Genomic DNA, 24,398 nt, shown 5'->3' with positions numbered 1-24,398 from the left:
GCAGCTTCATTAGCAGAGGAAGGGGAGAGGAAACGATCTGTAAATGCAGGAGGAAGTCTGCAGAGCTATCCTTCTTAGACAGTCATTATACTAGATCAATGTAAAGATGGGTTAGCACAAAGCTTCTCAGGGCCACAGCTGTGGGTGCTCAGGGGCGTGTTCCTACCGCCTGACATTAGGTTCAGTGATTTATGAAGGGGAAAGGGCGAGAAGGAATCTGCTGTCACGCCGCTTCACTGGGAGACGTGGACAGCGGTTTCCACACTTGCCTCAAGAACTCTTGTCTTAATACTCTGCCTTTCTCTGTCAAAGCAACATCAAAAGGGATTCATGATATTTCCAACTATGAGCCATTTGCTTTAATGTGGCAAGCAAAATGCCTTACTTACATTTTGAAAATGAATGAATAGTATTATTCATGCATGAAAGATGTGGTAGATGGGTAAGTGGATTAAAAGATGGAAGAAAGGAATAAAACCATGATTCAGTAAATCAGAAAAGAAAGAAAAACAGATTGAGAGAGGGAAAAAGGCAAAATAAAGACACCTATCATCATCCGAGGACGTTTTCTTTCCATGGCGCTGACTTGATCCCTACTTGCCTCCTCTCGTCACAAGGCCATGTCTCTGTCGCAGCCTCTGCAGGGCGTCCTTCACATCCTTGTTCCTCAGACTATAGATGAGGGGGTTGAGCATAGGAATGACCAGGGTGTAGAAGACAGATATCACCTTGCCCTGTGCCATAGATGCCACTGCTCCAGGCTGTGCATACATGACAAACACAGTTCCATAGAACAAGGACACAGCCATCATATGAGAGCCACAGGTAGAGAAGACCTTGTGCCTCCCAGATCCCGAGTGCATCCTGAGGATGGTCACGGTGATGTAGCCATAGGAAACCAGGACAGCTAAGGTGGTGCTCACGATGATGAACCCACAGAGGCCAAAGAGAAAGAGCTCATTGAGAGCCGTGCTGGCACAGGCCAGCCGGAGCAGTGGGGGCACATCACAGTAGAAGTGGTCAATACGGTTGGAGCTGCAGAAGGGCAGCTGAAACGTGAGGCTGGTCTGCACAATGGAGTTCAGGCAGCCTCCACAGTAGGCGCTCAGGACCAGACGGGCACAGGTCATAGGGCACATGGTCACAGGGTACCTCAGGGGACTGCAGATGGCCATGAAACGGTCATAGGCCATCACAGCTAAGAGGAAAGCCTCAGTGGTAGCCAACAAGGAGAAAAAGAAAAGCTGGGTGGCACAAGCCTCAAAGCTGATGACTTTGGAGGCAGAGAGGAAGTTGGCCAGGGCATTAGGGGCAATGACGGAAGAATAGCAGAGATCAACGAAGGACAGGTTCTTGAGGAAGAAGTACATGGGGGAGTGCAGACGGGCATCCAGGGTGATGACCATGATCATGGTGAGGTTGCCCAGGATGGTGACCACGTACAGAACCAGGAAGACAGTGAAGAGCAGGGCCTGTGTCTCTGCACCTCCCCCAAATCCCACCAGCACGAACCCCTGCAAGGACACTGTGGAGAGGCTTCCATTTCTGTGGATTGCTGTGGCCATGAGTGGGGACACCTGAAGAGAGGAAGGTGGAGGCAGAGAGAGGGAGCGGGTCTCATTGGTGTTGCTAGACGTTCCACAGCCTGCTGAAACCTGTTGGTGCCATGTTGTCCACTGCGCAAAAGTTCACCAGATGCTCTGCTGTGCTGGTCTGACCTGAAAGTGGACATTTGCTCTGACTTTTGATTCATGAGGATGTGCTGGGCCCTGTCTGTGTAGGAAGCTGAACTATGGATCTAAGGGTGCAAAGAGGCTTCCAGAGCTAAGTGACTCTTAGGTACAGCCTTCAGCTTCCCCACAACTGCCCCTGGGTTGCTTGCTATCCACCTCTAAGGACATTCCCAAGGGACACCATTTTAGAGCTACTCAGGACCCCACCCTACCCTTCCACCTTAACTGAATGTCCATAAAACATCTGAACGTCACAACATCTGTATGTGAGGTGTTCTCAGAAGCAGTGAGACTGGTGCCCACACATGATTGGCTTCCAACTTGATCTCTCTGACATCTCTGCTAACCGCTTCACTTCAGTTTGGGGTTTATCTTTCCAATTGGAAAAGCAGACAAGATAGTCTCTGCCTTGTGGCTGCTCCCTATTCCCGGTTACTTTCTCTTCATCCTAGGGATCACAGCAGCAGAAGAAAAGCACCCTTTGGGACTGGCCATGGGCCGTCACATGTAGGTACCCGAGATGGATGCAGGAGGCTGCTGGGTTTGGGAGCCTGGTTAGAAAGGGGCAGGCGTCTACTCTACATCGCCCTGGGGGCTCAAGAAAGCTGTGAGCAGGGTGAGTTCTGTTGTTGCAAACTCAGCACTGCCATATTCCATATACCACATAGAGTAGGGATGTGGATCCTGGAGGATCCTATTTAAGTCCACCGTCTACTATAGAGTGAAACTTGAAGTAGTGGGAAGTGAAGGGATAGCCTGTGCTCACCTCAGCCTTGCCCCTCCTGAGCCTGCACAAGGTCTGCAGTCTTTTGTGAGCTGGTTGAACACAGAGCTTCATTCCATGTCCCAGCAGAAATGAAGCTTTATTTAGTAAGCTGAGCCTATGGTGGGGGCTCCTGTATGACTAGCCCTGAAGTGGGCCAAGACCAGGGATATTTAGGACAAGACATTTCTACCGCTAAGACAAACTGTCTCTTCCTGCTGAATGCTGACCCCACTACCCTCTAGCCACCAACTCTCCTACATTTTCAGTCCTGACAGGTGACACACTTACCATATCTAGGTGAGAGTCTGGTCTGCAACAAGGTCACACAGCCAACACCTATCTCCCAGCATCCTCAGGCAGGCAAGTCTGGTGCTTTATGAAGATGGGCATCAGTTGTTCCTGTCCATAAGGTGATTTACAGCTTTCTTGGCAGGTGAATTAGGTGACTGTGGACAGAGGTGAGCATTGCAGTGTCTGTGAGGGTCTGGCATGAATGTTTTTGCTGTCTTGGGCTCTGGGCCCTGTGAAGAGGGAAGACTCCTGCCTCCCTTGCCTTGGTTCCTCTCTGTTCCTTCTCAGATGGGCAGTGTGTGTTGGGTATGAGTTGCTTGAGAGGATTCTCTGTATCTGGCAGGGCTGGGACTCTTAGCCTCCAGTGTCCAATTAGAAGAACACCATTCTCTGTGGTGGCTGGAACTTCACCCCAGCCTCTGAGCACCAGAGGTGCAGCATTGGCTCCAGCCAAGGTCTTTCTCATGGCATCTTCTCTTGGTCTATTGGCGGGAAGCTTTGGTCCCCAGAGACTTAGGGAGGGACCATCGGGAGTATGACAGACTCATCTCAGAAAGACCAATGCCCCTCATTAGAGCAGTCTCCCAAGTGGTGTAGTTCCCACCCCACTCTTTTCCTGCTGTTCCCATCTGCTTAAAGAATTCAGTTCCTTTAAGCAGTACAATTCTTGCTTAAAAGAATTCAAAATCTAAGCCAGTAGTAATAGCAGCTATCCAAACTAAGGGACAGTGCTTCTCCTGGACTGTAGTGAGCCTTTGCTTCCCCCAGTGGTTGACCATGTGTCCCTTGGGTGACTGCATGCCTCTGCCTTAGGTTGATATCTTCATACACCTGGGCCAGAGTACTCACCAGTCCTGGACTTGACATTTTCCCTGATAACGTATCAGTCAGTACTCACATCTTTTTGAAAAAAAAAAAGATTTAATTTTCAAGCTACATACATGTGTTGAACAGCTTCTCCCTCACACCCCTATACCCACCCTCAGCTCACTCCCTTGATGTTGCTTCCTGTTCCCCCAGTTTTACTTCTACTCTCATAACATAGGTACACATCAGGTTTTATGTTTCTATGTAAATTCTGGGATCCACAAATAAGAGAAAATATGGCACTTGCCTTAGGTTACTTAGTATGACTAGCTCTACTTGTATCCATTTCCCTGCAGATGAAGTAGTTTAATTCCTCCTGTGGGTGGCAAAATCCCATTGTGTGTGCATACCACATTTTTCTCTTCTACACCTCGGTTGCTGGACCCCTAGGTTGGTTGCATGACTTGGCTATTATAAATGGTGCTACAGTGAAGGACGATGTGCAACTGTGCTAGTCTGGAATCCCCAGAAGAGCTTCATCTGGACCATATGGGAGATCTATTGGTTTTTTGAAAACCCCCCAAGCTGACTTCCATACTGAATTGACTAGTTTACATTCCCACCAGCAACGTATAGTGGTTCCCACATACATCCTCAGATCTACATCCTCACCAGCATTTACTGTTTTTTATTTTCTTAATGGTTCCCATTAAGACAATTTCATTTCATTAACGAAATTGTCATAATCTGAGATAAGATTGCATTTAAGTGTTGTTTCTTTTAGGTGCGTTTATTTGGTTTTTCAAGACAGGGTTTCTCTGTGTAGCTCTGGCTGTCTTGGAGTTCACTCTGTAGACCTGACTGGCCTGGAACTCAGAGATCTGTCAGCCTCTGCCTCCCAAAGAATGGGATTGAAAGCATGTGCCACCACCTCCCATTTAAATATTTATTTTTTATTTTATGTGCATTTGCCTGCATGTACATATGTGCATCACATGTGTGCAGTGGCCATGGCCACTGGAAGAGGGTATTAAACCTCCTGGGACTAGCATAACAGATAACTGTGAGCTGCATGTAGGTGTTGGTTCCTCTGCAAGAGTGCCAAGTGCTTTTAACTTCTGAATCATCTCTAACCCTTTTCCTGTTGTCCTAATTCGCATCTCTCTGATGGCTGGTGAAGTTGAACATTTCCCAGTTTCCCATGTTTATTGGCCATTTGTGTTTCATATTTTGAGAAATGTCTCTTTCTTTCATTTATTAATTGGGATTTGATTTTGTTGAAACATATTTCTGTCTTTTTAGTTTGGAAATTTCATACATGAATATAATTTGTTTTGATCAAATCTACACTTCAACTGCTTCCCTATCCTGACTACTACTTTCACGTCCCAATTTCATGTCTTGTCTTGTCTTGTCTCTCTCTCTCTCTCTCTCCAATTCACTGAATCGAATCAGTGCTGCCTGTGTGTACATGAGTGTGGAACCATCTGTAGGCATAAAGTAGGTTTTGAAACCTACTTTAATAAGCATTCAACCTCTCCTCTTGTCCACCCACCCACCAGAGGTAATAGAAGATGGAAGCGATAAGTTATTAGGATATGGGGGAAGTGGACCTGTTTAGCAACAGTTCTTTGTGAGTGAGCCTGATCTTCTTTGTTAACAATTCAGTCCTGTAACAAACATCAAATACTACTCAGCAGCTGCAGACCAGTCCTCAAGTCAGGCAGACACCGGGCACGAACCAGCTGCTGTAGTTCAATCTTGAAGGAACCATGAGGCTCACCAAATGACTGAAGGCAAGGCCCAGAAAGGCAAGCTTCAGCAGGAACCTCACAAGCAGTTCTTGAATGAGTTTTTCTCAATGACAGCGCTACCACAAGTCGAGCTCAACTGTGCTACATAAAGGTAAACCAATACATGTGTGTTGTTAGTGAAGAATAGCAAAGTGGAACCAATCAAACTCATGCTCAGTGCTCATCTTCCACTGTCTGTGGGATCATATTTATACTCCTTCATTTGAGTCCTTTCATGTGTTTGCTATAGAAAAATATCCTGTCACCTGTGTCTGCTTCAGGAAAACATTCTTTCACATGTCTGCTTTAGCAAGACATCCTTTCACCTGTGTGCCCCAGCAAACGTCACTTGACCTAACTGACTTTCCAAACAAACCAGAAGTTTCCACTTCAACCATCTACTTAGAGAATTGCTTAGGTTTTATGTTTGTTTTAGTTTTGGTTTTGTTATATTCTAGATACATATTCTGTCATGTTTACAACAAGAATATTTTCTCCAATTCTGTGCCTATCTATTCATTTAATCAACGGTGTCAGTTTTTGTTGTTGTTGTTGTTGTTTGTTTGTTTGTTTTAATTTCATGAGGTCCTATGTGTTAACTATCGGCCTTATCTTCTGAAAAGCTAGACTCTTGCTGAGAACATCCTTGCTAATGTCCTTATCTTGGAGTATTCTCCACAAGTCACTGCTTGGTCGCTGCCTGGGTTTGATGCTTCTGTCAAGCTTCTCCTTGTGGCTGACAAGGATGTTTGTTTTGGTGACAGCCAGTACAGCATTATCCTCTCCACCCTGGCCTGGAGTGCACCAGGAAAGTGTCCTATGTGCCTCTGCCATTTGCATTCTATGAATAGCGTCCTATGTTATATGACAGTTAGTACAGACACACTGCTTTCTTTCAGAAACATGGAGTCTCTCTGCGTGGCACCTGGAGGCCTAGGTTTCTCATCCTTCAAAAAAATAGTTGTTCTCTACCATCCTCATACAACATCTGGTAGACAAGGTCAGCAGGGGAGTCAAGGGGGAACTGTGCAAGTGTAAGGAGGGTCCACTGGCACTTCTCACCCATTGGTGCTTGGTAATGTGCTGACAGGAAGGTCTGGGCCCAATGGTGGGGTCTGAGGGCTCCTTTCCTGTCAGCGATGGGAGCTGGGCAGGCTGGGAAAGTTTGGGGCTATTGATGGGACTTGGGGACTCTTTAGCTCTTGGTACCAGGGGTAAGATGGATAGGGGAAAGTTTGGGTGGAGTCCCACGTGATCCTAAAATGCCATTTTGGTTTAGCTATTGGCATGTGTCTCTGAACTGCTACTCCTGTTGTATACATATTTCCATGTGATATTAATACAGAGTTTAGATTTCCTTCTGTCAGGCTAGTTATTTGGGCTTTTTCTCTTTCCCTTTCTTCTGTTCATTCTTTAAAAAAAAATCAGTTATTCAACACTGTCATCTCAAGCTCAGCCCAGGTAAAACACAGAAATGCAAGAATTCATTTCTGTCTGTCTTGGGACTAAACCAATCCCAAAGACAACAGTTTAAAACCCAACCTCAGGGAGGTTTACTTAGGTTGTACAACAGCAACAGCCAAGGTTTGAGTATGAACTGAACCAAATAAGTACGTGCTCCAGATGCAGTCCGTTCTGTCAAAAGCCTAGGTTTAATATCCCTTGCGATACTGCTAAATCTGCTTTGCTACCTTTGTGTTGTGACCAAGATTCTAACTCGAAGTCTGCAGTAAATGTGCATGCTCTTAGATACTCTCTGTTTACATGATAAAGTCTGTTAGCTGCTGTTTACATGATAAACTCTTCCCCAAAAGGACTTATTGCAAATTGATATATAAAATGAGAATTGACATATAACTAACCCATGTTTTCTTTCACTCATAATGTAACAGGTAAGTAAATGAAACAGAAGCCCATGGGTCCGAGCTCAGGTTCTCAATAAGCTAGGCTTAGCCACCTGTCCTTATATGCCACTTATAGAGTGCAGCGATGGCTGGAGTCAATGACAGGAAGTTTAATTAATGTCTCAGAGTGAATAGCCACGTCCAGTGAGTGTCCTTAGTCCATTAGCGGGGTACTGGTGAGAGTTTTATGTTGAAATGGAACAGGAATTGAGACAGAGGACAAGCGGTGTGGTGTGGTGGGGTGTGCTCATCACAGGGGTCTCCATCATGGTTCCAGAGATCAGGCCAAGAAACCCCTTGCTGACTGAAGGAAAAACTGGTTCTCAGGGGGTGATTATTTCAGCCTCCAAGGAGCAGCCTCATCCTTGTAGATAATCGTCCTAACACAGCGGTGTCTACACTGAAACTTTGCTGCTCCTGGAATACAAGGGAACAGAGAAGGCACACGCAAATGCCAGAAGGAAGAAAGCATGCAGAAAGCTACCCAGAAGCAAGCAAGAAAACAAGATTCAAAACACACGTGAACTGTCCTGGTAGTAAGATTGTCTTCTACACAACCCTTCCTTCCATCCCTAGGATACCTTCCTTTACATGGCTGCATGTCTCTGTCTGTGTCTTAGCCTCCACAGGGCATCCTTCACGTCCTTGTTCCGCAGACTGTAGATAAGGGGGTTGAGCATGGGGATGACCAGGGTGTAGAAGATGGAAACCACCTTGCTTTGCTCTTTAGATGCCACACCTCCTGGCTGGCCATATATAGCAATCCCAGTCCCGTAAAACAAAGACACGGCGGTCAAGTGGGAGCCACAGGTGGAGAAGACCTTGTGCTTCCTGGATCCCGAGTGCATGCTGAGGATGGTCACCGTGATGTAGCCATAGGAAACCAGGATGACTAACGTTGCTCCCATTAAAATGAAGCCGCAGAGGGCAAACATTACCAGCTCATTGACAGAGGTGTTGGCACAGGCAAGCTGGAGCAGCGGGGGCACGTCACAAAAGAAATGGTCAATGTGATTGGAGCTACAGAAGGGAAGTTGAAAAGTGAGGCTGGTCTCCACAATGGAGTTGAGACAACCTCCACCATAGGCAGCCAGCACAAGGCAAGCACAGACTGTGGGGGACATGGTCACTGCGTAGTGCAGAGGACTGCAGATGGCCATGAAGCGGTCATAGGCCATCACGGCAAGAAGTAAAGCCTCACTTGTCCCCAGGAAGGAGAAGAAAAATAACTGTGCAGCACAACCAGCAACTCCAATGACTTTGGAAGAATAGAAGTTGGCCATGGCTTTGGGGGCAATGGCAGAGGAGTAACAGAGGTCCACAAAGGACAGATTCTTGAGGAAGAAGTACATGGGGGAGTGCAGACGGGCATCCAGGGTGATGACCACGATCATAGTGAGGTTGCCCAGGACTGTCACTAGGTACAGGACCAGGAAGACAACAAAGAGCAGGGCCTGGGTCTCTGCACCTCCCCCAAATCCCACCAGTATGAACCCCTGCAAGGGCACTGTGGAGAGGCTTCCATTTCTGTGGACTGCTGTGGCCATGAGTGGGGACACCTGGAGAAAGGAAGGTAGAGACAGAAGGGAAATAGTCCTTAATTCTAAAGGCACATGTCCCATCGAGTGCTGAGACAAATCTGTGACATGCTGTCCACAAGCCCAGAGACCTGGATCACCTTCCAGATGGACCAGTGTGGCCTGAAGGTGGGCATTTTCACTGAGTTACTTAGTTCCTGAGGATGTACTGAGCCCTGTCTGTGCAGAAGCCTGAGCCGAGCTTTGAGGATACAAAGAGGGGCTCTGAGTAGAGTGACTCTCAGGCACAGACAGCCTTTCAGTGTCCCCATGCTTGCCTCTGAGTTGCTTGTTCTCCACCTCCAGGGACATCCTGGGTGATGCCACTTTAAAAGACACCCACAAGTCCTGCCCTTCTGTCTCCCCCACTGAACGTAGAATGGGCAAAGGAATCTGCTGACCTCCCAGAAACTGGGGTAGGTGATCTTGTCATGTCTAGGCTGGACTCAGTAGAGAAACAGCTCTCCCTAGACTTGGGCTTTATCTGTGTCCTCTGCTGGACTTTTGACCTCATCGGGGCAGATCTGACTCTAAGACTGGTGGACAGCTACAATCTGAACAATCTCTGCTTCATCGGGGGTGTAAAGGGTTCCCGCTAGTGGCAAGATGTTAGAAATTGTGGCCTAAGCCCATGCCCTGATTAGCACCAGGACTGGGGTCCATGCATGTTTGAGACATGCTCATGGTATGGGACCTAATCTCATTGCCAGCTCTGTCTCCTTATCAGTTTTGGGGGTCTAAAGGATCCTGTTCCATCACCTCCAAAGCCTTCCTGTGTCATCAGTACAGAAGTTCTGAGTTCCGCCCCATACCTCCCAGATCTCGCCATTGTCCCCTATTCAAGATACAGGAACCTCCCGCCCTTCCAGAAGTTGAGCTGTAAAAAGAGAGCGGGGAGCAGCCCTTCCCAGGCTGAGCCACCACCCATCCGATGTAGGACCAATGTTTTCTCATTCTAAGCATGGAATCGAGTAGCCATCAGTGTATGCAGGAGGCTAGGGGATTCCTGTCAATGTCTTGTTGTTCGATAGAACCTGGAGATGAGATAGCCCAGTTCTATCCTGTCAAAAGCACCAAGGATGGGTCTTTGATATATTTGGGACATCTGTGTGCCCTCAAAACTGATCTCACTGCCAACTATGCCTTACATTTCAACTCAAGTTTGGAGTAATTAAAAGATCTTACTCTTTTGCATTTGAAATAGAGGAAGGTCTGCCCAGTGCTCTCAGACCATCCCCTCTCACTTTCTCTTACAGTGCTCACACAGCATTGAAACCTTGGAGTGTCGTGAGTGGGGCTCACCATGGTCGTTACCATATTGGTATACACAGGACTAAACTGGGAAGTTGCTGTGCCGAGGCACATGGGTAGATCTGTGTGATGTCCATTCTTTATCATTCTGGGGCTTAGGAAAGTTCTCACTTTGGGTGAGCTCATTTTCTGTGCCCTCCACTCTCCTCTCCAGCTCTCCACAGTTCACACATGGGCATGAGTTGGTGGCTGGGAGGTCCCAACTGAGCCTACCATGCACTGCAAAGCTAACTTTCCCACTGTGAACTAATAAGATGTACATGGAATGGCTTTGTGTTCACACTCTTGACACAATCACCAAGAGTCACAGTACTGACCACACATAGATTTCCATGGTAATAATTATGGAAAGGAAGGTTGGTCTGTTGCTTCTTGCTGACCACCAAACAAGCTTGATCTTTCCAGCTTGCTTATCTAATGTCATTTCTGGGATGAGAGGGAAGCACGGGTTGAGAACATTTCTCTGCTGTGAGAGAACTGGGTGATCATGATGGTAAGGACCAGCCATTGCTCACCTCAACCCTATTCCTGACGAGCCAGGGGCACCGCTGCCTCCTGTGAGCTGCCTGGATGCAGAGCTTCAATCCACCTGCCTGCAGAACTGGAGCTTGTGTTCAATAAGGTTGAACAAGGATAAAGTCCCCTCAAAACTGCATACTCTGAACTGTGATAAGGCTACAGATGATCAGGGTAGGACATGTCAGCTTACTGAGGCAAGCTCCAAGTGAACACTGTTTACCCTTCTGAACTCTGCCCACATATTCTCCTTCTCCTCACAGGGGACACAATGAACTTACCTTTTATAAGTGACTTAGGTCTACCCCAAGGTCACGCAGCCAATATCCATGCACCCAGTGCCCCCTTGCTGCTGAGCTTGGTCTGTGATGGCAGAGGGGGACATCAGTTGATCCTGTTCCTCAGTCAGATCATTTGCAGGTTCCTGGGAAATGGAGTAAGGTGACTGTGAACAGAGGTTGTCACTTGGGTCCCCGTGAGGATCCGGAACATGCAAGTTCTGACTGTGACAGGTTCTGGGTTTTGAAAAGAATAAAGACCAGTTCCTTACCTTGACTGCTCTCCTGTCATTGAAAGTGGAACCTAGTGGAGAGGTCACTGTGCTGGAGAGGATGCTGTGCTTCTAGCCATGCTGCGGCTTTTGGCCTCCAATGGCCAATTAGGAAGCTGCTGCCCTGCCGACAGCTGGGAATCTAACTCCCTGGGCTCCAGAGGTAGAAGACTGGCTGTAGTGAATCTGCCTCATCACCATCCAAGCCCTATGGATTGGCAGGAAGCCTCACTTCACAGGGACCTCTGGAGGTACCATCAGGATTACAGCAGAGACAACTTGGGAGCACCTGTGCTCAGTTAACTCATTAGAGCAATCATCCGATGGTCAGTGTGGCCACAGCCCATCCTTCAGCTTTCCATGCTGATGTGAAAACTACATTGTCAAAGTCCTCCTGTTAAGAAGCTGGTCGGTTTAATTCCCATAAATGAGCACTGACTTTTATCAAGTCAGTTACTCTACAAATCCATTAGAAGCCTGGGTAAATGAGTTCCATGCCCCCTTTGTTCTTTTTCAGATTGTTTCTGTCTGAAGAAATATAATCCAGTGAGTAGTGATCCAGTAGAAGAGACAGAAAAGGGGAAGGTTGCCATAACCTCTTCCCTCCTCAGCAGTTAGCTGTGTTCTCACACACATCTTGGGGTTCCATATGTCCTCATGCCCCAAATCTCAACATTCTTTAGTTTTGCTCTTAAGATTTTCCCTGGGATTGAGGAAACAACCATGTTCCTATTGGTGGGATGACAAGGTTACCAAGTCTCCATCTGAATTCTGAGAGTCAATCTCTGTTCTTTCCCATCATGGAAAGAGTATGTGAGGACACAATGGAGCCTCTGCCAACACCTCTGTGATTTATGTCCTATAGGTAGCATCCTGGACTTTATAATACCAACTTTCATCCTGAGAAACATTTCCTGTTTCTCTTAAACAGCATGCTTTTGTCATGGGCCAGAAGGTGTGAGTTTCCTTTATGTGGAGGATCAGTGTGTAGAATGCTTGCTGCACAAGGTTAAAATCTGAGTTATCTCCTCATGTGGCTCTCAAGTCTTTGAAATTGTTTTGAGAGACAAATTTGAAATTTTTTTCAAGAAGCTGGCTAGCAGAAACCTAGAATTCTCTCAGAAGAACTAAATAGGCATGGATGATGATGGGGGGACTAAGAAGACCAGACTGATGGCAGGAATATGGGCAGTGAAGGCCTGTTCTAGGAGGTCTCAAAGGCACCATGACCTCCACTGGACACTGGACTGGAGGAAAGAATGTTACAGTCTAACGAAGAGTTTGTCTGCATTATGTCAAGTCCTGTGAATTCTGAAGATGCTGAATTTAGAGAGGATAAACTAATTAATTAGTCTTCTGGAAGAAGTTTAAAGACTGTAGGATGGTGATTGCTGACTACTCCTAGCCAAGCTTACAATGAGTATTGGAAGCAAACAGCAGAGCTGAGATATTTAAAACGTGCAATTCAATAAGAAAGTGAGTGTAAAACTGGGACTAAAGAAGACGTGGCACTTGGAGAGACTCATAGGGACCATTAGAGAGAAACCAAGTACTTTACATCAGGACAATAGGAAAGATGTCCTGAGTGTGGTGCAGGAATTAGTCCATCACAGGCTAAGGACCATGGTAAACTCACTGAGAAACGTCCTTCTCACAAGAGAGCTTCTAAGATCCCTACTCACACAAGCCACCTCAGAAGTATTTCCCAAGAATCTATGTCACTGTTCTCAATTGCTTAAATACTCAAACACAATACGGGGGGTTGGGGATTTAGCTCAGTGGTAGAGCGCTTGCCTAGGAAGCGCAAGGCCCTGGGTTCGGTCCCCAGCTCCAAAAAAAAAGAACCAAAAAAAAAGTTAAAAAAAAAAAAAAACACAATATGGACAGGGACTATTGCCTCAGCTGAGGTCACAGTTTTGCATCATCAACTAGAGGGTGGTTTAACAAATATGCAAATGCAGGTGCTATTGCTCATGAATGCTTTCTACCTAGATTACAATGGGAGGTCAGAAAATGGACAGCAGGGTTGCTATACCTGTGGGCAGTGCTACTCAATGTCATGTTTAAATCATGGGCTGTGGTAGTGACCCAGGACCTTGAGGCACATGGGATGTTTACTACTTAGGGCTGTGACAATGCCCTACATGCTCCAACATGCAAGGCCATGGTTTTGGTCATGGTTTCAACGTCTTCACATCCCATGCTATTAGGAATGAACACTGTGCTCGGGGCATCTGTTGGATTTGGGTCTTACATTTGTCCACTCTTCCTTTCTATGCTCCCATTATCTCTGGTAGAAATGTGTATTCTATGTCATTGTAGTATGGGAGTTGTCATAGTCATTGTTCTATCACTGTAAACAGACACCAGGACCAAGGCAATTCTTGTAAAATAAATTTAACTGGGGGCTTGCTTATAATTTTAGAGGGTTAGTGTACGATCTTCATGCAGGAAGCAGATCCACAGGCATCAGGCAGAGAGAGAGAGAGAGAGAGAGAGAGAGAGAGAGAGAGAGAGAGAGAGAGAGAGAGAGCAAACAGCATGGTCTGTGCTTTCAAACCCTCCCAGTGATAGACTTCCTCCAACAAGACCATGCCTCATAATCTTTCTCAAACTTTTCCACAAACTGGTGACCCCGCACTCAAGTATATGACCCTGTGGGGATCATTCAAGCCACAGCAGGAGTTTATTAATTACTTTTTATTACATATGAATCATAGCTAAGCTTTTATCTTCATCCTCAGAGGAGCCTTTGGTCTTTGGCTTCCCAGTGATGTTCAAAGTGTTCAGAGTTTGTGGACTGTTAAACATGGCTAAATGTATCTTCCATAATGCACTGATCATGCCTTAGGGGAGACAGGTAGAATGCTGAGGTTTGGATGTAAGAATATCCTTTGTGATTGCATGTGTGAATTTCCCCAGGATGGTGGCATGTTTGGAAGGATTAAAATTTATATCAAGTGGTGTTAGTGACTTTTTAGTGAGTTTATTACAGTTTTTCTTAGTCCAGCTATCTCCAAAATTACTGAGACTGGACTGTTAGATTTATTTATCTGGCTCAAGAGCACAACTGAGCAGTATTACTCCATTTTAATACTCTAGGCTAATCTGGCTACCTCCCAGCCAAAATCTCTGAGATACTCACATTTTATTGCTGCTCCACGCATTTTTCTCATGGTGTCTCCTGAACCTCCCATGGCTAATCCCCACTTCCTCCCCCTCCTGTACCCTCCTCTGGTTAGGAGGAAATCTGGCCCTATTCTCTTCCCTGCTCAGTCATTGGCTGGTCAGCTTGGTTCATTGACAATCAGGGAATTATTTGGGAACAATGTTTACACAAAATTAGACAGGAGATTTTTAGACTAAGGATTGCAACCCGATATGTCGACACAGAAATCAGCATTTGAATAATACATGGAAAATCTTTACACAAAGATTTTGTGCCTACATTTCCCCCTTTTAGTCCAATAAAGGGATCTTTTATTTGGCAACTTTGGAAAACATATTCTATTATCTACTCTATTTTGGTGAGCTCGAAGTTGCATAGGATTTAAACTATTTTGTTAAATTCTAAACAATTTAAGCTTATATGGGAGACTATAATTATCTAGTCTTCAACATAATCAGAGACCTAAGAAGGAATAATTAATACCCAAGTATGCAGGAAGTAGAGGCAAACAGCTTCCACAATTATAGAAATGATGGGGAAAGCTGGCTTCCTGAACAGTCCTCCAAAATTTCTGTGTTTTTGGAGCATCGTCCTTAGCCTTCTGGTCCAGAATAAGTGACAGACTTGGGAAGCAGGAATTATGAAGGATTAACCTACTTGTCCTTTCAAAGCTCAGCAGTTGACTTCTCTGTATTGTGTTTGTCCAGTTTGGACAACATTTGGTCTGCAGTTGTGGCAAGGGCATTTTCTTGCCCAATGGAGAGCTTGCCACAATGAATCAACTCCATATGGAGGTCACTGTAGAGTGAGGTTGCTTCCAGGAGCAGACCTGTCCCATTGTCAAAAATGATTTAAATTGAATAAAATCATCAAAGTATAATATAATCTAAAAGTAGGGTTAATAATCTACCCCATTTCCTATTATTCCTATATTCTCCCTTTTCAAACGCTGACATTCATCACCCACAGAACAACCAAAAACCATTCATTCCGTGTATTGGGAATAGGAGTGGTTTTCTTAAGATTGCTTTCTGTTTATTTGGTGCATCGTTGTTCTTTTTCAAGGGTCCCCTTAAAAAACTGGGACTTTTACCAGTCTAAAGCGAACTACCTGTAGCATTTGCTGTCCAGTCTCTGGATGATGAGAATGTTCATGGTTTAACTGAAGTCCTGACTGAAACAGCCTGAAAAGTGGACCAACTGGAGTTGGCAGCTGTCTCTGAAGCAGGTTTTGGTGAGACAGTTATTAGACAGTATATAGTAGGATCAGGCAGAATGCTGGAATAAATAAGCTTCACCACCTCATCCCTGTGAGTGAATTTTGTCAAGCCTGCCAGTCTGGTTATTCCTCTCTGTGAACAATAAGCTCTTAGAGGTAATACATATTTTGCATTTATGAATTTATGGAATGTACAGTGTGTACAATGAAGCTAAAGATGATACCTTGCTCTCTGTTTCAGTAGGAAAGCATTTATTTTACTTTGTAAGTTAGCTTGCACTGTATAACCAAACTCAAATATAAATTTCTTTCTATGACATTTAAACAGATGGTATGATAAATTCTGAGGATTTTATAGCCAAAGATTCTTTGGGTATGCATAGCTGAGGTCCTGGAAGTAGACATTTTTATGTCTCAGTCAGTCCCACTGTTTTTTTCACGTGGAAGGACCAGTAGCCCATGTTACATGTCTGGTTTAGTCTTGGTTTCTTTCTTCCTGTCTGTAGCCAAGATCTTCAGGAATTTTCCCATGGTCAAATCTGATTTTGATTGATTTGGATGAAATCCATAGTTTTCCTTTTCCTGTGGAAATCAGAGCATATTCTCTCCCCCAACTCAACACTGTTTTACAGATTTTTATCTGCCTCTGGGATAATTTTAATCCTCTTTTGTTTATTAAGCATCTTTGTCTTATATCTTCTCTGGTATCCATTGAGCCTTTTTGGTGCCTTATCATTTTAGCACTTTGCCAAAATAATTTTTGTCTTTTCTGAGTTTTATGCTTTATCTATTGAAAATGATCTGGCATTGATATCTAAGTTATCAGTGTTTATATCCAGAGCAGCATTGTTTAATTGTTCTGCAGATGAGTGTCTCCACTGTTGACCTGAGATGGTCAATTTGAATTTGATATCAGAGGCCTCCTGATGCATTTCCCGATAAAGTGTTTCCTTCTTTGTCCCTTGTTGATCTACATTCATTAGTCCAGTGTTGTCCTTTGTCATATTTTCTGCATATTCTAGAAAGCTGGGTTCTTCTTTTTGGATTTTCTCTAGGAAAAAACATTGTTTCCAGCAATGCCTTGACTACAATCTCTTTTAAAATAACCCTGCTTACCAAAATTAAAACATTTGACAGTTGGGTTTCTTAAAACCTGTAGGGATTATTTTTCTATTAAAGGTGTGTCCTTACACATTTTTAATTCTAGCTGTTTTATGAGTTGTCTTTTAAATTTTTACTGAGAGTGGCTATCGTGTGTCAGAAAGTAACTAAAACCTTACAGGTATCCCCAAGTACAGAGGGCAAGCACTCTTCAACTTGTACTCACATGAAGCCTTGCAAATCACGCAACCTTCGCTGTACACAAACACAAGGGCGAATCTTATGAAGATGATACTGAGCATCAGACATCAAGAACGAGACAAACACCTTGGCTATCTTACAGGCCACTCTTGGAACGGAGTTGTAACCCTGGTCAGATCTGATTGAGTGTTGACCTTGGGGCAGAATGCCTGGGGTTGAATGGAGGACACAATGGAGTTGTACGTCTTTTCCCTAGCCACAGTATAGTGAAGTTGCAAGATTGTGCGTTTACAAATTGATTTCAATATATGCATATATACATATATAATATGTATACATTTACTACTACATTAAATTCAGATCATGGCTCTTCGTGAGATAGAATCTATGCTAGATGTGCTTCACAGGAGCCATGGATCTCACTAGGAGGAAACTTGGCAATATGTTTAGAGCTATCGTATGTGACTTTAAAAATTTTTTATTTACGTGTTGATCTGTTATCATGGATAAGTGTATAGGCATCTAATGAAGTAAAAACTGAGTGTGGGGGTTGGGGATTTAGCTCAGTGGTAGAGCGCTTGCCTAGGGAAGCGCAAGGCCCTGGGTTCGGTCCCCGGCCCAAAAAAAGAACCAAAAAAAAAAAAAAAAAACTGAGGTGGATTTTGAGTTACATCTCCTCATGTATGATTGAGTGAGTTAATAAATCATATTAGAAGCTGACCTTTATCTCACATGAACATGGTATATCTTTCCTGTTTACTCAGAAATTATTCATACATATCAATATTACTGAATGTTTGCAGTCCAGAAGTGCACAGTGTGGTTAGAGTTGCACAAGGGAAGTTGGAACTCAAGGCTGGTCTTTACAATGGAGTGCAGGCAGCCTCCATAGTAGGCACCCAGGACCTGACAGGCACAGGTCATGGGATTCATGGTCGCAGGGGATGGTAGGGAACAGCAGATAACCATGAACTGATCATAGGCCATTACTGGAGATGGAATTACAACATGATTTTGAGCCTCCTGGCATAGGTACTTGGAACTGAACTCTGGTCTTCTTAAGAACACCAAGCACTCTGGAGTCAAATTCTAAAGCTCTAGAGAAAGCTTAACTAAAGAGGAGCAGGAGACTATAGTATGGTCATAAGGAGTCACCAAGATATGCATCAAAGTGGTGTTAGAGAGAGGGACTTGATTTTAGCAATTTACTCTGTTTTGTATATTAGTCTAAATATTTATTTCCTTTCATAAAAAACAACTCAGTAGCAACAAATACAAATTATGTTCACTGCACTACATTAAAAAGTGGCTTGGACATCAACCAGGGAGCGTACACTAGCTGATATGAGGCCCCCAACACATATAGAGCAGAAGACTGCCTGGTCTGGGCTCAATCAGGGAATAGGTACCTAACCCTCAAGAGACTTGGGGTCCCAGGAAGTGGGGAGGTCTGGTGAGGTAGGGAATGGGGTGGAAGCATCCTCTTGGAGATGTGGGGATCAGGAGGAGGTGTGGGATGTGGAACAGTCAGAGGGTGGACTGGGAGGAGAATAAAGTCTGGAAGGTAAAAAAAATTAAAGAATAATAAAACTTGTGGCTTGGAACTGGCTCCAAGTCTTAACAGAGCAGCCCTGTGCTACCTGTTCAGTGAGTACCTCTAGTGCTCTATAATATACATCTAGGAACCACCGCAGGAGGATGAATAGAAGAGGTTGCACAGTGCTGAATTAGAAAGCGTCCATCCAGCCCTCACTGCACATCCTCCTTCACAAGACTGTGCCTCTGTCCCAACCTCCTCAGGGCATCCTTCACATCCTTGTTCCGTAGGCTGTAGATGAGGGGGTTCAGCATGGGGATGACCAGGGTGTAGAAGACAGAGACCACTTTCCCCTGCTCCATGGATGTCAGAGCGCCTGGCTGAGCATACATGACAAACACGGTTCCATAAAACAAGGACACGGCTGTCATGTGTGAACCACAGGTAGAGAAGAGCTTGTGCCGCCCTGACCCAGAGCGCATCCTGAGAATGGTCACTGTGATGTAGCCATAGGAGACCAGGACCACGAGAGTGGTAGACACAATGATGAGTCCACAGATGCCGAACATGACAAGCTCATTGAGAGTTGTGTCAGCACAGGCCAGCTGGAGCAAAGGGGGAACATCACAGTAGAAGTGGTCGATACGGTTGGAGCTGCAGAAGGGCAGCTGAAATGTAAGACTGGTCTCTACGATGGAATTCAGGCAGCCACCACAGTAGGCACCCAGGACCAGACGGGCACATGCCATAGGGCACATGGTCACAGGATACTTCAGGGGACTGCAGATGGCCATGAAACGGTCATAAGCCATGACTGCCAACAGGAAGCCCTCAGTGGTAACCAGAAGGGAGAAAAAGAAGAACTGAGTGGCACATCCTGCAAAGCTGATGCCCTTAGAGGAGGACAGGAAGATGGTCATGGCTTTGGGGGCAATGACAGAAGAATAGCAGAGGTCAACAAAGGACAGGTTCTTGAGGAAGAAGTACATGGGGGAGTGTAGGCGGGCATCCAGAGTGATGACCACAATCATCGTGAGGTTGCCCAGGACAGTAACTACATACAGGGCCAGGAACACAGCAAAGAGCAGAGCTTGGGTCTCCGCACTTCCCCCAAACCCTACCAGAATGAACCCCTGCAAGGACACTGCTGAGAGACTTCCATTTCTGTGCACTTGTGTGGCCATGAGTGGTGTCAGATGCAGAGAGATGGATGGATGCGGAAAGGGGGAGCAGACTTCACTGCTGCAGTCTGATGTTCCACAGGCTGTCAGAACCAATTCTTGACATGGTGTCCATGCTCCAAATGCCTGGTAGCTGCTGCGATCTGTCAGATGATCTGGAGTGGCCTGAAAGGGGACATTTCCTCTGATTTACTTGTTCTCAGGGATTTCCTAGGTCCCCCTTCTGCAGGAGGCTGGACAGTGGTCTGAGGATACAGAGAGACCTCCACAGCCCAGAGATGGAGTATACACATCTTTTCAAGGACCACATGCCTGTCTCTTAGTCACTTTTACTACCACCTCACAGAGATGTCCCAGAGCAGCTTCATAAGTATAACTGTGCTGAGTTCACCCAGACCAATCAGCCCTCCTTGATTCAAAATGTTTAGAAGATCCTTGTATCCTTCACAAACAGGCTGATCATATCTCCTCCAGGAGGAGTCTCTCTTAGTCAAGAGTGCAGAAGAGGCCTCTCTGCACTGAGACGGAGCCTCTCCATTCTCTCTCTGTATGAATAGAGGTCCTCAGCAACTCTAGACCCAAGTCTTGTCCACAGTAATTATCAATGTACAGGTCTGCTTCCTTGAGGATGCATCTCCAGCTAATGACTAGATTTTGGAGATTTGATGAGGAACCAGCTGAGGCCCATGTCCTGAGAAAGAGCAGGAATGGATTTCAGACATATTGGGGACATGCTCAGAGTCTCCCATTAGATTACATGGCCAATTCTACTTCCTGCTCCACCTCCTTTTTTGCGAGTTTATAAAGTCTTGTGTGTTGCCTTTGAAAACTAGAGAAATCTGGCTTCTGACCTTCTGGCCATTTAGAGTCACTTTCTCTTCATAGTGATCCTAGATAGCATCATCAGATTAGGGCTGTCCTCTAAATGCTGGGTTTGGTGACCAGGCTTCTGGCTGATAAATCAATGCAGGGCTGTGTAGTACTGAGTGTTCTGGTGGGGATAAAGAATGTATCTGTTCTCCGTTACCATGGAGGGTTAGAAGACTTCTCTGATCTAAGTTAGTTCATCTTCTGTGCCCTCTACTCACTTCCACAGTTCGCCCTCACCGTGCAGTCCCGTGCCGGTACGAGAGAATGGCCAGTTTTTCTCACTGTGAGCTCACAGGTGTGCATGGAGTGACTTTGTGTTCACACCGTTGACACACAAGCCAGCCGTTCCTGTATTGACCACATAGGTTTCCATGGTGATATGTGTGATGGGTAAATGAAAGTTAGTCCTTTGTTTTTAGATGTAACAAGGACAAGCTTGATCTTCCCAGGGTGCTGAGGAAAACCATTATCTAAGGATGTCTAAGGAAGGAGAGAGAGGCATGGGGTGAGGACACTGCTCTGCTGTGGGAGAGAAGGCAGATATTGTATATGAAGGGAAAGTCTGTGCTCCCCTTGGCCTTGGTGCTCCTGAGAAACACTATCACAGTGTCCTGTGAGGGGCTTGGATGAAGAGTTTTACTCCACGTGCCTGCAGAATTAGAGCTGGTGTTGAATAAGTACCCTCCCCAAACCATACTCTAACCTATGCCAAAAGCCAGGGATGATCAAAACAAAACGTGTCAGTTTGGCGGGTATGGAGCATGGCCGGCACCGTGCACACTGTGTGCATCACCTTTCTTCTCTCCATCCATATAGGTGGGCTCCTACTCCCCACACGTGACACAAAGAACTTACCTTTCTAGGTATGAGTCCAGGCTACTCAAGGGTTACACATCCAAGACGCATGCTCCCAGGAACCCATGCTGAAGAGCTTGTTCTGTGATAGATATGAAGTGGCAGATAGCCATTGTCTTTGGACTATCATCAGGTCAGCCATGGAGGGAAGTGACTGTGAGCAGGGCTGGGCACCCCTGTAAGGGACTGGGTTTGTGAGTTTCAATCATGCCAGGTTCTGGGTCTTGTCAGAAAAGGCAGGGCTTCCTTGCTTTGCCCGCTAACAGGGCATTGTGTGGAGTTGCCTGCCCTTGGGGTCACTCTCCTGGATGAGATGCTCTGCATCACATAGGGCTGGGGCTCTTGGCCTCCAATGGCCAATTAAGGTGGTGCTGGCAGCCAGCAACTGGGACCCTATGTCCCTGGACTCCAGAGTTGGAAGGCTGGCTGTGGCCAAACTCTGCTACATTGATAGTACTCTCTATGGGTTGGTATGAATCCTGCAGTCCTCTGGAAACCTTGAAGGGTTCACCAGCATGACAACGGAGAAACTCCAAACCATCTGTGCCCAGTGTCTCTCATTAGAGCAGTCGCTCCTATGGGGCAAGGTGACCCACTGGCCACAGCCGACTCTTGTTTCTCTCTCCAACTCACTGTATTAAGAATGTCAGGAGGTCTCGCCAAGCTAGGTTCCTGGGCTCATTCCATCCTAGGTGGCAACTAGGACCACAGTCTGCTAAGTGCAAATCCAACCCCCTTGGTGGTATCAGAAGCCTGGGTGGTGACACCCATCCTGTTCATGTTCCTTTCTGACTGTTTCACGTTTGAACCACCTAACACAATTTCTGTGTGAAGGAAATCAAGCCAGCAAGTAATGACCCAATCGGAAGAGACAAAACAGGGAAAACTCACAGTGTTGCTCCCACACATGCATCTGGATGTCTCAGGGTCTCACTATGTCGCCATGTCACAGATCACACCTATACATGGTTGCTCACACCCAGGCACTCTGCTTCCCTTTAAGATCTTCAGTTTTTCTCTGAAGATTGAGGCAACAGCCATATTTTTACAGGTGATGAAGGTTTAACCTTCACGTCTGAATTCTGAGAGACAGTCTGCATGTTCTTTCTCACCGTGGTTACAGTGCATTGTTAGAGCACATTCTAGACAGTTGACCAGCAAGGTTAAATCTGGTGTGCAAACTGTAGCCTTCGTGTAGGTGTGAGCTCCTGGGTGGAGGTTTGCGCTGTGATTCATGAATGTAGTTCTGGGTTAGGTACAGGGTGCAGGACGGAACTCCTGCATAGTGGAGTATATACCTAGTGAGGGTGTGAGTTTCTTGGTATAGATGTTGCTGGCGACCAGATGACTTCCTGGGTGTGAGCTAATAGCATAGGTGTGAGTTCTTGAGTACAGATGTGAGCCTCTATGTGCAGGCATGAAGTCCTGTGTGCAGGTCTGAACACTTGAGTTCTTTTATGGGTATATTGTGGTTTATGTTTCCCTGATGTATACAACATGGAACATTGTGTCTTCCTGGCAAGAATTGATGGTCTAGCAGCTGGTTCCTATGTCCATTCCCTCTTTGCACTGTAAAGAATCCTTGGGGTCCTGATACCATCACCACGCACATTTGTGGACCTCAACACTGCTCAGTGTGATCATTTTGAGATGCTTTACCTAACATGGTGTGGATGGTAATTTCATGTGTCACCATGACTAGCACATTGGGTACTTGAAGAATTGGCCAAGTATTCTGGGTGTTCCTTTGATGATGCTGTGGATACATTTCTTGTTGCTGTTCATGGACTAGGGAAAGTAAATGTCTCCTTTCATGTGGGGGCTTATCTAATCCATTGCCATCCTGAATAGCACCAAAGGCCTGACCATTTTCCGGATACAAGGGAACATCTGCTGCCTGCCTGTCTCGGAACTGAGACAACAGCTTGGTCCTTCCTGTGATTTTGAACAGAAAACTTCAGGGGCCCATGTCTCCCAAAGATCTGGAGACTTGCTGACTATCATACCCAGGAGAGCACACTCTCTGTAGCCTCACTGTCCAATATGCATAATACTTCCTTTAGTGACCATGATATTGCTACCTTGGCTGGCCGCTCCTTCATGCATCTGTCATCCATCTCTGATTGGCCACTTTATACCACACTCCCCAGACAATGGCTATACTGTTGTGGGGCACTAATACTCTGGCAGGCAGCACATCTGACTCCCAACGGGAGTGTTTCCTTACCTACAGACTGTATCCCAAGCCTAATATTCCATATTACTGAGTTCAATACCCCACCATGCTCCCCTTGTGACCCGGGGCACAGATGCTCCCAGTTACTTTAGATCCTTTCTTCAACTGCACTCCAGGCTGGGTTTGGTTTCCTCCTGGAGGGTCAGTACTCAGGACTTGTTCTTCCTCTCTACCTTTTCTCTTACTTATGTTTCAATTCCCCCACTCAATTGCCGAGCCCTTTCTTGTTTGCTTTTGTCTTTTTTGTTTGTTTGTTATATTACATATAACAAACCTTCACATCTTACGTATATTGCAAATACCTTTTCTAGTTCACAGCTGGTCTCTGGTCCTATCACTCCACACTGACTCCTGTAGAACTGTCTCCTCTAGGAGTGTCTCCATATGCCCTCTGATTTCTCTTGGAAATGGAGTGTCTCTGAGGGATGCACACTTTTTTTTCAGTGTTAAATTCTTTTTTTAATTAATAAATTTATTTTGCAGATCGATCAAACCTTCCCTTCCCTCCTCTCCTCCATGTCTCTCACTCTCACCTTTCTTCTCTGCTATCCTCCCATCCTTCCTTTCTCCTCAGAACTGGCTCAAAAAATGTCAGGCCTCCCATAGATATCAACCTGTCTTGGCTATCAAGTATTGGCCAGAGTATTATCAACACAGGCTCAATATCTCCCAAGGCATAATAGACTAAGCAGGTCTTATCCTATTGTGGTTAGACAACACAGGCCAGTTAAGAGAAAGGGATCCAAACAATTCAGTCAGATACAGCTCCTGCTCCTGCATG

General features: G+C 45.7%; 3 protein-coding genes across 3 annotated transcripts; all 3 read right to left on the bottom strand.

Moving 5' to 3' along the window:
- Positions 1–593: 593 nt before the first annotated feature.
- On the bottom strand, positions 594–1,565 carry LOC116898276 (olfactory receptor 12-like). Its single transcript, XM_032899628.1, has one exon. It carries the CDS (start codon positions 1,563–1,565, stop codon positions 594–596), a length of 972 nt encoding a protein of 323 aa, XP_032755519.1.
- Positions 1,566–7,881: 6,316 nt separating this feature from the next.
- Positions 7,882–8,841, bottom strand: LOC116898275 (olfactory receptor 12-like). Its single transcript, XM_032899627.1, has one exon. It carries the CDS (start codon positions 8,839–8,841, stop codon positions 7,882–7,884), a length of 960 nt encoding a protein of 319 aa, XP_032755518.1.
- A 9,846-nt stretch (positions 8,842–18,687) lies between these two features.
- On the bottom strand, positions 18,688–19,659 carry LOC116898274 (olfactory receptor 12-like). The gene has a single exon (XM_032899626.1). The coding sequence runs from the start codon at positions 19,657–19,659 to the stop codon at positions 18,688–18,690; it is 972 nt and encodes a 323-aa protein (XP_032755517.1).
- Positions 19,660–24,398: the final 4,739 nt, after the last annotated feature.

The sequence above is a fragment of the Rattus rattus genome, chromosome 4, assembly GCF_011064425.1.
Source record: "Rattus rattus isolate New Zealand chromosome 4, Rrattus_CSIRO_v1, whole genome shotgun sequence".
NCBI lineage: Eukaryota > Metazoa > Chordata > Mammalia > Rodentia > Muridae > Rattus > Rattus rattus.
The sequence above is the reverse complement of the archived record's forward strand: the minus strand, read 5'-3'. Positions and strand labels throughout refer to the sequence as shown.